The sequence below is a fragment of the Phymastichus coffea genome, unplaced genomic scaffold (genome assembly GCF_024137745.1).
Source record: "Phymastichus coffea isolate CEN01 unplaced genomic scaffold, Cenicafe_Pcof_1.1 PCOF00146, whole genome shotgun sequence".
NCBI lineage: Eukaryota > Metazoa > Arthropoda > Insecta > Hymenoptera > Eulophidae > Phymastichus > Phymastichus coffea.
Genome location: NW_026706957.1, coordinates 403,782 through 417,245, shown reverse-complemented (window position 1 = coordinate 417,245; position 13,464 = coordinate 403,782). Strand labels below are relative to the sequence as shown.

General features: G+C 44.3%; 3 protein-coding genes across 3 annotated transcripts; 1 reads left to right on the top strand and 2 right to left on the bottom strand.

Moving 5' to 3' along the window:
* Nucleotides 1–7,124: 7,124 nt before the first annotated feature.
* LOC131672251 (ER membrane protein complex subunit 4) lies at nt 7,125–8,431 on the bottom strand. The gene is made up of 4 exons (XM_058949356.1): nt 8,249–8,431; nt 7,846–8,114; nt 7,477–7,713; nt 7,125–7,402 (listed from the first exon to the last, which is right to left on the bottom strand). Exons 1-3 carry the CDS (start codon nt 8,305–8,307, stop codon nt 7,517–7,519), a joined length of 525 nt encoding a protein of 174 aa, XP_058805339.1. The 5' UTR covers nt 8,308–8,431; the 3' UTR covers nt 7,125–7,402; nt 7,477–7,516.
* A 308-nt stretch (nt 8,432–8,739) lies between these two features.
* On the bottom strand, nt 8,740–10,744 carry LOC131672205 (probable 26S proteasome non-ATPase regulatory subunit 3). The gene is made up of 2 exons (XM_058949272.1): nt 10,619–10,744; nt 8,740–10,404 (listed from the first exon to the last, which is right to left on the bottom strand). Exon 2 carries the CDS (start codon nt 10,368–10,370, stop codon nt 8,871–8,873), a length of 1,500 nt encoding a protein of 499 aa, XP_058805255.1. The 5' UTR covers nt 10,371–10,404; nt 10,619–10,744; the 3' UTR covers nt 8,740–8,870.
* A 52-nt stretch (nt 10,745–10,796) lies between these two features.
* On the top strand, nt 10,797–13,381 carry LOC131672204 (eukaryotic translation initiation factor 2D). Its single transcript, XM_058949271.1, has 8 exons — nt 10,797–11,085; nt 11,160–11,550; nt 11,634–12,263; nt 12,368–12,510; nt 12,581–12,661; nt 12,735–12,939; nt 13,023–13,191; nt 13,269–13,381. Exons 1-8 carry the CDS (start codon nt 11,030–11,032, stop codon nt 13,331–13,333), a joined length of 1,740 nt encoding a protein of 579 aa, XP_058805254.1. The 5' UTR covers nt 10,797–11,029; the 3' UTR covers nt 13,334–13,381.
* The last annotated feature ends 83 nt before the right edge of the window (nt 13,382–13,464 follow it).

Sequence of the window (13,464 nt, the reverse complement as noted above, 5' to 3'; positions counted from 1 at the left end):
CACAAAATGCTATTGTCGATTGTAATTTTTCATTTTCTTAAAACCTATTAACTACTTTAAAGCTCAGGGGCGATTCATTACAATTTACTATATTTAGAAATTTATTTAAATCATGTAATACAAGAGATAGAGGTGCTTGAAATCGTTGGGAAAATCATCGTCTTTATTAATTATTGAGCAAATAAAAATCTTTCGATTGATGTATTTTTATTTAATTTAACATAAATTAGAGACCGGAACGGGGAGGTCGCTGGTGTTAGCAACGGAGATAGCGCAACGAAGCTTCTATCTTTGTTGTTGTTAGTCAATTAGGGGGTATAGTTACGTATGCCAAACACTCCGAAAAACTATACACAGACTATAGCTTTGTTAGGCGGCTACGGTAGCGCCATGCCGTTGTAGTCGCCTAACAGAACTACGGGCCGTGTTAGGCAGCCGCGGCCGCTCGACTGAGCACCCACAAGACCTGTCCTACAAGCGTGTATCTTCGTTGGTATATCTGAGCCACCGTCGGGCGTCGAGACGCGCACGTCTTGCTAATGCCTCGCTCGTGCTCGGTTCCACGATCTCTGCGAGCGTATCCGTGCTTCTCTCTCTCTCTCTCTCTCTCTCTCTCTCTCTCTCTCTCTCTCTCTCTCTCTCTCTCTCTCTCTTTCTCTCTCTCACGCTCTTCTCGTTTCGCAGCGACGGCCTGAAATTCCTATTGTACGGTTGAGCGACGGAGCGGGCGAAATATCATTCGAGCAGATACAAACTGCACCTACCGCGCCGCTGTAATTAACGCAGATCCGAACGCGAATGAACTTCGGACCGAAGCACCCAGTTGGTGGATTTGTCGAAAGAGGCAAACGACGATCTCGCCATTAGTAAGTGTCGACTATAGTCGATATAGATCAACGCAAACAAGACGGTTACTCGATAAGTTCCTCAGATCGCGATTTCTATCCAGAGATCAATCCTCATTACCTGGGTAATGGCCCAACTGCCGACGAGAATCTGGCTGTAAAGTATAATCCGCTCAAGTCTAACTAAGAAGCTATTAGGCCTGCGATGGCTCGTAGTGAGCTTGCGCTTCGTAAATCCAAAATCCATTACGACGTAATCCGAAGTATCGGCATCACGAGGCAGTCCAGTTTGTTCCAGTCCGCTCATTGCCGTTTACTACTCGTAGTAAGTGTGTCCGGTTGGCCGGTTCGGAGGGTGAGCCCGCCTGTTCCAGCATGCTGGTAAGTCGCGGGCGTTCGCAGCGTCCGTGCCGCCACTCGCCGCGGCAAATCCGTTGCAGTTCTGAAAGAACGCGGAGGGCAAGAGGTGCTTCCACCCCGAAATCGTGGATCACACGCGGAACGCTAGGCGCGACAAGCTCGGCCGCCCCATTCTCCGGGACGTGGACGCGAAAGGCGCGCTCGACCACGCGGGCTCGAGCCTGCTGCACCAAGTACCCGTGACCACGCTCTTCCCGAAGGTGTCGAAGCTGCGCGTGGACCTGCAGAACGAAGCCGGGGCGACGCTCCCGATGACGGCCTCGCGCAACGTGAACCTGGAGCAGGTGGCGGCGCTCCGCTGCCGAGCGCGGCTGCCCGGCGAACCTGGGGGCGACAGACTGCGCAACGGCAACACGGCCCAGCGTAAGGCCGCGGAGAGGAACGACCTCGCGAGCGCGAGGGTGCTGCCGCGGTGAGGGGCCGCTGACCTCGAGATGCTGGACTTGCTGCTGTGCTGTCGCCGCCCGATGGGCTCGACTGGACCGAGACGCGGCCTGGGAGCGAGAAGACGAGGCTGCACCCGGTCTTCGTCTCGGGCTCGCGGGCCGCGCTGGAGCTGTTCCCGCGCGGCCGGAGCCCGCTGCACTAGCTGGCGGAGAACGAGCGCCCTGGCCTGCACTCTGGTCAACCTCGACGCCGTGCGGCTGCTGCTGCTGCTGCTGCTGCTGCTGGACAGGGGCGCCGACGCGAACGCGCTCAACGACCTCGGCCTGAACGCCAACCGGGAGTCCCTCGTCGCGCACGCGATGCACTTCCAGCCCTACGACCTGCACCTGCCGACCCTGGCCCAGCTCGCGCTCCTCGAGGCGGCCGGCGCGCCGCTCGACGACGATCAGCGGGTCAGGAGCCCGCTGGCGATCGACCTCGGCGGCTTCTCGAGGACGCCAAGAGGCGCGAGGCCCACGCGTCGCTCGCCTACTTCCAGCTCCTCGCCGAGCGCCTGCCGATCCAGCGCGTGCGCAAACTGCTGGCCCAGCCCCTCGACGACAATTACTACGCGAGGCTGCTGCGAAGCCGGCTGCTGCGGCTCGAGAGCGCGGCCCAGCTCGCGGCCGCGGCAGATCTGGAGCGGACGTGACGAGTGACCGACCAGCACGCGCTTCCGCTTCCGTTCGATCTTCGTCTTGCTCGTCGAGGCGTTCCAGCGCGCTCCGCCGAGTCTTGTCGATGCCCATTTCCACTCGATATTCACGTGTAGTTGTACATATTCGGATCATCAAGTACATTGCATAATCGACCATTCCCACAGGCTTTTTGTAATCGATTGCGATTAGCTTTTACGGAAGGAATCCGTCGACTTTCGAAGATTACTCGAATCCCGTCGTACGAAAGCTCGCGCAGTACGAACGTGGCGAGCAAATGAAAAGATCATTTTAGTACGTTCGAATGCTACTTGAAACCGTTAATTTTTACTGCCTTAAAAAATGCCTCAAAAAGTCTATTTTCAATGGATGACAATTAAAACTTTGTTGGTGTATTACGCATATTTGAGCCTATTGAGGCGATAGTCCTTATTGACAAAACCTGGTATAAATCTCAGTAACAGATTACGTTTGCTGTGCCACTAGTAAGAATAAGCATCGATTTTACGTAATTCAAGTGCTTGGAGTACTTCATCTTAGTAAATAGGTGCAACTACACTTCGTTACAAATATATATCCACGAGATTCACGGTTACGCCATAGTCGATGTATAAATTACCAATTGTGGGTCGTCTATACTATATGTTTGCGCAACACGATTAATTAAGTCGAGCGGCAACATCAGTTCCTTTCTCCATCTAAGCGATAAGACGGCAAAGAGGCGAAACAGGCTACCGGCATTATCTTTGGCTCTTCTAAGTCAGTTCTTCTTCAATCACGTATTTGCGATGCATGCGTCATTATTATTCTTTGGCAAAGTCTACGCGAACGTTGTACAGCTACGCCCGAATTTTACAACAAAATCACAATATCGAGATAATTAACGACTTGTCGTTACTTAATTGAGTAGTCCGTCTTAGTCCGTAATTTACGATCGCGAGAGCTCAAAAAGGAAGGCAAATTGTCGTCCTGTGTCGCCTGCGCAACTTCTCGCTGTTCGTACGTCTCAATTACGTAATTTACGAAAAAATTCCGCAAGAATAAAGTTTATGGCGCAGTCGGAGCGAACTTTTATCGGCAATTCGCGTCGGAAGCAGTGCTCGATTCGTCGAGATTTGCAAGAGTGCACGACAGATTTATCGCTGCGAGAGTCAAAACGAGGAAAGCAAAAAGGCAACGGCGACGAGCCGCGAGGCAGCGCCCGTGAAAACCGTGGACCCTATCTCTCAGGAGCAACCAACCGAAAAGCCCGGAGCATTTTTCGCGCACGGCGCTCGTAAAGCGCCTCTCGATCGAGAAGAAACGCTTCGCCACGGAAGCGCGGAGCGCAAATTCTAAACGGGTAGGTCTTTTGGATTTCGAAACTCGCGTCGCGTTCTCCGCTCGGTGCGAGGGTCTCGCACATATATTAAAGCGACCGCAAGAGGAGAGGTTTTATCGACGAAAGAGAGAGAAAGGGGGGGGGGGGGGGAGAGCCAGGTGTGAATCGAGAGCCCCGAATGTTTTACCGAGTGCCCGATCAAAGGCTTGCCGGACCGACGCAGCAGCAGCAGCAGCAGCAGAAGCAGCAACAGCAGCTACTAATTATATACGGCTCGCAGCTTTATGACGTCCACTTGCCTCGCTTAATTAGCTCCGAGTTGGGCCTTATCGACAAGGTCCTTTAGCCGGCTCGTCGGGAGGTCCGCCGGGATCCCAAGCTCCTCCGATAAGCCGACTTACCGCGGCGTAACACGGTGTGCGTCCGTGCACCGTCGATGCCTCTCGCGAGGCGCTGGTCGGCGTCGAGACCGACTGCTCGGATGCTCGCAGCTCAGCGACACGCTCGCGATCGTCAAAACGACTCCGCGACGAAAGTCGAGACCCAAGAAGACTAAATAAATAAATTAAGCGGAGCAAGATCGCGTCGACAGCGACCGACGAGTCAGCACGCACAGGCGAAGCCCGAGAGAGGCCGCGACGGGCATACAGGGGAAAAAAGACGAGACAATGTCCGTTTCTCGCAGGCAGGGTCCTTATTCGGGCGTCGAGAGAGCGAGCGAAGGGTCTTTTCTCTCGCGCGCGAGAAAGAGGGAGAGAGAGAGAGAGAGAGAGAGAGAGAGAGAGATCCATCGGGACCGGTTTCTCGGGAGCCGAGCGCGCGAGAAGGGGCTCGGTTTTTGTGGCGCGCATTCCCCGCGGAGGCCCCGCGGCGAGGCCGGGTGTGAAAACCGACACCCACCCGCTTGTTATTTTGTCAAAGGCGAGACAGCCGTGCGAGGCCTCTCGAACGGCCGATCGCTCTTCTTCGGCTCTCGCGCGGAACCCCGTCGGTGCCACGCCTCGCTCCCTCCGCCGCGATTCGCCGATTCCCGCATCGCCAGGCAACGGCGGACTTTTTTTGCTCTCGCGCCGACGCTCGACGTATCCGTTCCGCGCGTACTTTTGGCCTCGGAGGCGCTCCTCCCTGAAAATCGGCTGGACGCTCGTCCGTCGATCGTGCCTTCTTCCAAAAACCGACGTTCCCTCGACGGGACAAACGTCGAATGCTTCGGCAGACCCGCGCGTTGCACGTGGCAGCGATATCGGTTCTCGCTCGAAGATAGCATCCCTGTAGGGACGTACGTACGAGGCGGAGTTTCGCGACGGGCGCAAAACAGCAAACTTGGCAAGAAGTTGATCGCCTTCGAGCGCGAAGGCTCGGTTCCTACAGCGATTTTCGCGAAATAGCCCGGATGATCGCTCTCTCTCTCTCTCTCTCTCTCTCTCTCTCTCTCTCTCTCTCTCTCTCTCTCTCTCTCTCTCTCTCTCTCTCTCTCTCTCTCTCTCTCTCTCTCTCTCTCTCTCTCTGCGGCGGCACAATTTTGCAGTTGCGAGCCTGGTCGACCCAAGTGCCGAGCCGAACAGCCGAGCGCGGGGCAGAGAGAGAGAGAAGCGTACGCGCGCGAGGTCGTATTTTTGTTGTTGTTATTTTCGCGCGCCTCAAAGCGGCTCTTTGTCCGCCGGGCGCGATTCGCCACGCGCTCGCCGCGTTCGCCGGTTCAACGCGCGATCGCGCGCGCGCGCACGCACAGGCGAGGTCGCCGCTGCGGTTTAATGCGCGCGTTGCGTCAACGCGCTGATTATCTCGTTCGTTGCGTGGCGTACGGTGGGGGGGGAGGGCGGGGCGTTACGACCAAATGGCGGCCTCTCGGATGGGAAATTAGACGCGGGACGACGCGCGCGAAACGTCCCAACGAGACGCGCGCGTCGCAAGCTCGGCGGCGTCGACTGGTTTTGGCGCGCGCGCGCACGCTCATTAAGCGCCGAGATACGCCGGCGGCCTACATACCGGCCGACCTTCCTTCGTGACAACGCTCGAGCGTTCGCCGGCCGCGCCGGATAATCTTATCTGCGCCCCGACGCGCTAGTCCCGTGCGCCTTCCGAACCATGTGCATCCGTCTAATTTTAGACAGCGCGCTTCCGCTGCAGTCGCCGCCGCGGCGGCGATACGTCGATCGTTACGCGAACGCTCCTACGGCTTCCAACTCCGAGTGCCGCCACCGATTCTACGATCGACACACGGACGAACGTTAACGCAAAGCAGATTCCTTGAGTACGTTTTGATCGGAGCGATCTGCCGCGTTCTCAATTGAAAATAACAGATCGCGCAACGTTAGTCTCTCTTTCTCTCTCTTTATTTTTCCTCGAGAATCATTAACATTGAAATACTTTCGTGCCGTAGGCAGCATTTATGCGATTATCTCGAAATTCGCTTATACTCGCGAAAATTACAGGACGACCATGACTCATGGCAACGTCATTGACTTGAAAAATAAAAGTCAGAATGCGCGTCGACTCGTTCGTCCTTTCGATAGACCGATAATTACGGAGCGCGCGCAAACACGCGCAGCATAACGCCGCCAGTACAATTTGCTCGCTCGGAAACCAAGTCTGCGAATCCACGCAACACCCGCGCGCCTCGTCGATTTCCTCGTCCATCCGAAAATTTTTTTCCGATATCGCTCGGTGAATCTGGAGTACGTTGTGCGAAAATGCGACTGGTCCGAGAATTTTCTCGGTAGCTCGTCGGCGCCGGGACGCGATCGATTCGAGATCAATTCGCATATTCAAAATCCAAATTCGACGAGGGAAAAAAAAGATAGCCGTGGCGCCGCGCGCGACGCTATATAAACCGCCTTCTTTGCCCCGCGGGCGTGAGAACCCGCGCGCGCACGAGCCACGTATAACCGGACGGCGATCTTGCAACGAATAAGGCCGCGGCGTCGCCGAGCTTGCTCGCCTTTACCATAAACGGCCTGCGACCTGCACGCATACCTGCGTAAGCGCGCTTGCCGATCTTCTAAAAAAATGCCTTTTCCGGATGCACCGTTTCTCCCTGCACACGTTGTTCAACATCTCGCGGAGTAATACATATTTTATGTAGGAAGATTTTTCCTATAGACATACTGAGCGGCGTTAGCTAACATTACATTACACAATCGGTCGAGTAGGCTTTTCGTTGTCAGGCGTAATGACCTCGTAATGGCAAGAAAATGTCGAATAGGTATGTACGCGGAACTTGATTGAAAGCAGAAACGCTCTTAGCGCGACAAGTCTCAAGCGAGTTGTCATGATTTACCTATATAATTGTGAATTTAGCTTAAAAAAGCTGTTTGTATAAGGAAACTCGTTAGCTTTTTCATTGAAACTGAGATGTTAGATATTTTATCATGTACTAGAATGCAAAGGAATGATTCATAGTTTGTACAGCTTGAATCTTAGAATAATCAATACCGATAACGAATGAATTTACGAAATCAGCTTTCAAATGACACGTCAATTTAATGATTTTTTACAACTTTTTATAATTTTTTAATATTGTAAATTTGCATTACATACAATAAATGTGACTTTAATCTTCTACTTAAATAAATAAGAACAACTTCTAATCCATGGTCATTTTTGCAAGAAACAACTTGTAATGGTTATTCAAACATGCAGAATGTTTTAAATTGCAGTGATGACTGTACATTTTCATGTAAATGAATGCTAAGAATCTTGTACAAATAGAAGTTAGGTAGTAAATGACATATCTGAAATCATGAAAGTTTAGTGTGAATCTATTCTATATTTAATGAATTGCAGTTTTTAAATATGACAATTTTACCTTATCGTAATATTTATAAATTTGTAGATTTTCCTATATTTTATGTGTATACAAAACCACCTCCGGAATATTCTACCCTTGTTTGTGGTTCAACAAATGCAAGCCAATCTGAGCTGTGGGTTGGCAAAAGTCCCATAGACTGGCATTTATAAAGTGCCAACAAAATATTCACTAGTTGACCCAGTAAAAATAAAAATTTCTGAAAATATGCATTTGTACCCTCGACTACTTTAAATGCTGTAATGATTTTATGTTTGTTAGAAATGAACTTACAAATAAAAAATTATAAGTATTCAATCTAGCTAACAAAAGTTTGGTTATTTATTTGCATTATTGTTAAGTTATTATGTTTGGAAGAAATATACTTACTTTGTTGAAGAGTAAATAGAGCTTTAACTGGCCTGATGATCAACATACCAACCATCATGATAGGAAATATCGATATGGAATTACCAGCCATGTACATGATGAAAATATTCATTGGTACTTGCTTTAATGGACCAAGTGCTAAATCCCAGGATTTCTTCATTATTAAATGATTTGAATTGGATTCTCTTGAATGATCAATGCTCCGATCTGTGGCTCCATGTGTGTAACCTGGTGGTGCAGCTATTTCTACATTCTTTTCTACTTTACCTCTTGAATATGTCAATAATAAGATATTAATGTTTATCAAGGCCACATATTAATGTTTTCAAAAGTATGAAATCACAATAAAACAGGTTATAAAATTGGTGTTTTGACTTACAACAATTCTTCAAATGGCACTAACCTGTGTGAAAAATCTAATGCCCACTTCAATTTTTTTGAACTCGGTTTTGCTGTTGACATTTCTAAATACTTAATTTGTTTAAATTTATATAATGTAATGTTTTTTAAATAAATAAATGACACGACAACCGTAACGTATATTAAGCACAGCTGACGTCACGTGAACTCCGTTTAATCAGAGAACGTTTGCAACGCTGTTCCATCTATATCTAGCGGTCCAACTTTAAAGCTACAACACGACACAATTATTGATTGGTTGAATCATCCTCAACATTGGCAGATCTGAAAGAATTGACCAATAACATTCTAGGCGGTTCCCTGATGTTTTTCGAAGCAATATATAAACTCTTTATCGCTGATTTTTTCGATGTGTAATTTTAATGATTTTCCAAGTTAAAATGTTTGAAAATCTTTAGATTGAATAAAAAGTTTGTCGCATTTGCATGTTACATTGATGGAAAGTAGGTATTGGTTTACAAAACAAAATTAAATGGTATTTTAAAAGTTTATTTAGTGAACTTCAAAAAAATACTCAATTAATATTAGTATGCAACAATTACAGCAAATAAGTAATAAAATTTTCGTATAGTAGTGCAATTAGAATAATATGTAGGTTGATCAGTTTAAGGGAAACCATCATCATCTTCTTCAGCCATTTCTTTTGCCAATTCTAAATCCTGCTGTTCTCTTTCTCTGCGTTCTTCTGCTGATTCAAGATCTTTACCATAAGATTTTGGTGGATATCTCATAGCCTTGACACTCTGATTATGCAAATCCAAACAGAACGTGATTCTCTGGTGGAAAGCAAGCAAAGGCTCTCTGGTGCAGTAGATGTCAGTTGTTTCTTTGCTTCTCATGTATCCATTTTCTGGATCAAGAGTAGCCTCGATGACACCATCGCGAATAGCCTTTGCCACTATGAATTCTGCGTCTACTCCAGAATCTAATCCCAATTTTCGAGCAATATCTGTTGGTGAAATGCGTGAGTACGAAAGGCCAATAGAACGAATTGCCGTCTTGATAACATTGTGTCTCAATCTTAAAATCAGAGTAAAGGTATAATCCGACCTGAACTGAGGTCCAAAGTTCTCCAAAACTTCTCCAAAACGTTGCAAGTTACCTAATCTAACAGCTTGAGTAAGCTGGAAGTATGGAGCTAAAGCTCTTCTCAAAGCTGCCTGTCGAAAAATTTGCCGTTCAGGTATGTCACCCAACAGAAGTTCCACAGTGACAGCAAGTTTCTGCACAGTCTGTCTAAATCCAACTGCTGCAGTCTGTGGTGCCTTGCGCAATGCTTGGACCAAATATTTATGTGCAGCAGAGTACTCTAATCTTGCTGATTTAATTCTACCCAAATAATATAAAAAGCGAGCCCATTCATTGTTACTTGCAGTTTCTGGGAAAGTTGATTTTAGAACCAATTTATCAGCTTGGTCATAAAGATTGTAATGCAGATAGTTTCTGAGCAGACAATTGATTAATACAGCTTGGCCTTCAAAATCATTACGAAGAGTTGCTGTACGCAGTCTCAAATGCAAGAAACCTCTGATTTTGTCTAACTGATTAGTGAGCTCGTAAGCTCTCGAATGGTAAAAGAAGCACTTGGCAGCTATCAAATCTATTGTTCTACGATTTTGAGCCATGATTTTTTGGATAAGAGCTTCAGAGCACTGCACTGCTTCATTGTACTTTTTAGTATCAATGAGTCGTACAAGAACCAGCAAGTGGATATAGGCATCGATTTCTGGTAACAAAGGAGCTGCAGAGCTTTTAAACCTTTGAATAGCAGCTTGTGTGCTTTCGGTATCCATTGGTTCTTCAACCCATGCTAAAAGAGCTTCTTTATCTGGTGAAGACTTTGTATAAAATCCACCAATAATACCACGCAGAACAACGGGATTTAATCTACGTCTCGTACATGGTAATGCTCTTAATGCTCTCAAGATGAATCTTGGCTCTTTGTTTGCCACAGCTTTTTCTATTTGTCTTGTGTGTTCTCTGAGGTCGTGAATTGTCACAAGGTCAACATCCTTCTTTTCACTGGCTTCTCCTTCCCCATTGGTAGCCTCTGGGTTTGTGATTTCAACCTCCATAGCTTCTACATTTTTCCCTTGAACACCCATTGTGGCTGTGCACAGGAAGACTTTCTATAGCTACCTTCAAATCGATTAGCAAAATATTATTAAAAGAACAATACAATTTCACAAAGTATATTTGTTGAAAGATTGAAAACAGTATTTCGTAACCTCTCAAGCATTAACTATTGTCGAAACAACTCTTCATTTTGGTATTTAAAGAGTAATACGTATAAGCAATGGTTGGTTGTCTAGTTGTTATGATAATATTAAAAAATCGAATACTTTTTACTTACTCAACGTAACTAATTGCAAGCCGCTTTGTAGATATAGTAAGGTAGTTGACTATTGACAGGGCCTGGGATGATGATGCAGTATCACCATTAACCCCAGTTTATGACATCTGTAGATCGCGAACTCTGCCGGATTTTGAAGCAACGCGCACAACGGCAGTAAGCGCGTCAACACTTGTCGCGTCGGCGTATCAAGACCAAGATGTTTAAGATAACCTTATATGTTTTTGATTAATTTTTAGCATGTTTTTTCTTAAATATGGTGATGATTTGGCTTTTTGATAAAATGCGCAAACTATATTTTATATTTTTGAATAGTTGAAATAAAATTTAATCGAAAAAAGTTTCACGTTAAAAGTATAAAAAAGTATTGTTATCACTGTTGTCATTTATTATTGGTAAAATTAAAACAAAATGTTTATAAAGCCTTTTAAAGTTAAATCAAACAATCAATTAAAGGGGACTGAAAGGTGTTGTTTCAATAAAATAATAATAGGTTACAACTGTTATGCGTCTATAACTCATTTGAAATATAATTTTTTAGAAAAAAACTATGCGAAGAAATTGCACAAGCCTTTCCAACTTTACAATCTGAAGAAATTCAGAATCTTCTTCCAAAAAAAGAAGCAGTATCCATTTTAAAAATCACAACACACTGTGGACATACTGGAAAAGTATATTGCGCAGCAAAAGTGCCTCTGTTTTTCCAATTTGAAAAAATTTCACCTCCACAGTTATTCCCAACAGTGTTTACATTATGGCAACATCCAACGTTGTTTTATACTTTTGTTACTCGACCTCTTGTTGTACCTAAGTTAGCTGGTGGTGCTAGCTTAATGTTACCTGGTGTGGTTACCGATCATCCGCCAAACTATAGATCATATGGAAAATTGGAAAAGGGTGTTACAGTATCAGTGGCCACTAATGACAACATGGTGTATATTAATAATTTATTATTTTGATTATTGAAGCTACTTCTTTTTAAATAAACTAGCTCAAAATTTTTTTACTTTTATAGGCTCCAATTGCTGTAGGTATTACAGCCTTATCCAGTGAGGACATGTACATGTCTGGTGGGTTTGGAAAGTGTGTGGAAATTCTGCATGTAATTGGTGATACATTGTACAACATGGACAAACCACTAGTTAGACCAAAGTTAGGACCACCTGTGTTTGAAAAAAATCAGACCAATGAAGCATTTCCTGAACAGGACATTGAACCTCAACAAGCTAATGGCAATCAAATTTCTGAAATTTCAAAGACTGTAAAAAATGTAAATATTAATAAACAAGAAAATGATGATAATGCTGGGGATATTGTACAAGATAGTGCAGAGACTGAAGAACCATTAGATGAATCAAACAACGGAGATGTAAAAGAAGATCTTGATCCAGTTCAGAAAATGGACAGATTGTTGGAATATTGTTTTTTGAAAGCTTGTAAAACTAGTTTGAAGAAAAGTGATTTGCCTATAATTGTTTCCACATTTTTCAAAAATCATGTGATTGGCGTATGTCCTCCAGGATGTACTGTAGATATTAAAAAATCATCTTTCAGAAAGTTATCAGTCTTTTTAGCTCATATAAAAGATAAAGGTCTTATAGACACTTCCGTAACTAAAGGTGTTGAAACTCTATTATCTGTCAAAGTAAGATATGTTTCTAACATGTTCCTGTTATTTTAACAAATTTTTTTTTCAATCAATTAATTTTAGCAAATCTTATTTTTGTAATTATCTTAATCTAATTTTAGTTTGATCATCCACTAATAAAAAGTCTTGAAGTAATGGAAGAGCCACTAGCCAAAGAAGAGGAAATTACACATGCTCCAGTAATATCTGAATGTTTCAAAGTAACGGCAGCTGTCGTACCAGTTCTTTCTAAATTTGGATATGAGTCAGTAGTAATACTTTTATATAGAAATTGAGAAGTTTTCGCAATATTGATTTGATTGAATTGATTACAGAAAAGGTGATATTTTAAAAAGAGCGGAAATTCGGAGATGTTTTGCAGAATATGTGAAAGGCGAGAATTTACAAGATGGGAAGTAAGTATCTTTGTTTGTGCTCAATAGATTAACATTTTCATTCACACACTTTCGCAATAATAATTTTTCAAAGGATTTTGAAAATTAATCCACAACTAGCCGACATTTTTCGCACAAAAGAAAATCAAGTAACTGTGACGATGGAAGATGGTATTAATAAATTTATTGGCAAAATGACTCACACTCACGAAATCACAATAGCAGGGAACAAATTGTTACATAGTGGTAAATTAGAACCAATCGATATCACTGTAGCTACAAGATCTGGAAATAAGAAGGTATTATGTTTATTTAAAATTTTCCATTATCTCGGTCGGTTTATTAATTTAAAAATAATTCATGAAAATTTGGATGTTTACAGGTGACGTTAATTAACAATCTAGAGACTTTTGGTATCAAGCTTGAAGAATTCAGCAAAGAATGTCAAGGAATCGGCGCAAGTGCTACAATCACTGACGTACCTGGCAAGAAAACTCTGAGCGTGTTAGTCCAAGGAAATCAAGTTTTATATGTATATAAACTTCTGACAGGTGAGTTAGTTTTATGTATAAAATTTCTTAAAATAATGTAAGCAAAATAATTTATTAAAAATGTTATTCTGCTCTAGAAAAATATCGAATAAGTAAAAATCACATAAAGGGATTAGAATTTGCTCCGAAAAAGAAGAAATAGCGTTGAATTCAACAACAAAAGTATGATTTTTGTTAATGAAAATTGTGCATAAATTTTAATTTGAATAAATTTATTTTACGAAAATAGATATGATTTTTATATTTTATTGAAATTTTTTATTTATTGGTAAA

Coding starts and splice junctions, on each gene's coding strand:
- LOC131672251 (XM_058949356.1), bottom strand. CDS start 8,307: ATGTCAACAGCAAAACCGAGTTCAAAAAAATTGAAGTGGGCATTAGAT. Junction 8,115..8,248: donor GCATTAGATTTTTCACACAG/GTTAGTGCCATT, acceptor GACATATTCAAG/AGGTAAAGTAGAAAAGAATG. Junction 7,714..7,845: donor TCTATTTACTCTTCAACAAA/GTAAGTATATTT, acceptor AAATCATTACAG/CATTTAAAGTAGTCGAGGGT.
- LOC131672205 (XM_058949272.1), bottom strand. CDS start 10,370: ATGGGTGTTCAAGGGAAAAATGTAGAAGCTATGGAGGTTGAAATCACA.
- LOC131672204 (XM_058949271.1), top strand. CDS start 11,030: ATGTTTATAAAGCCTTTTAAAGTTAAATCAAACAATCAATTAAAGGGG. Junction 11,551..11,633: donor TGGCCACTAATGACAACATG/GTGTATATTAAT, acceptor TTACTTTTATAG/GCTCCAATTGCTGTAGGTAT. Junction 12,662..12,734: donor GAGAATTTACAAGATGGGAA/GTAAGTATCTTT, acceptor AATTTTTCAAAG/GATTTTGAAAATTAATCCAC.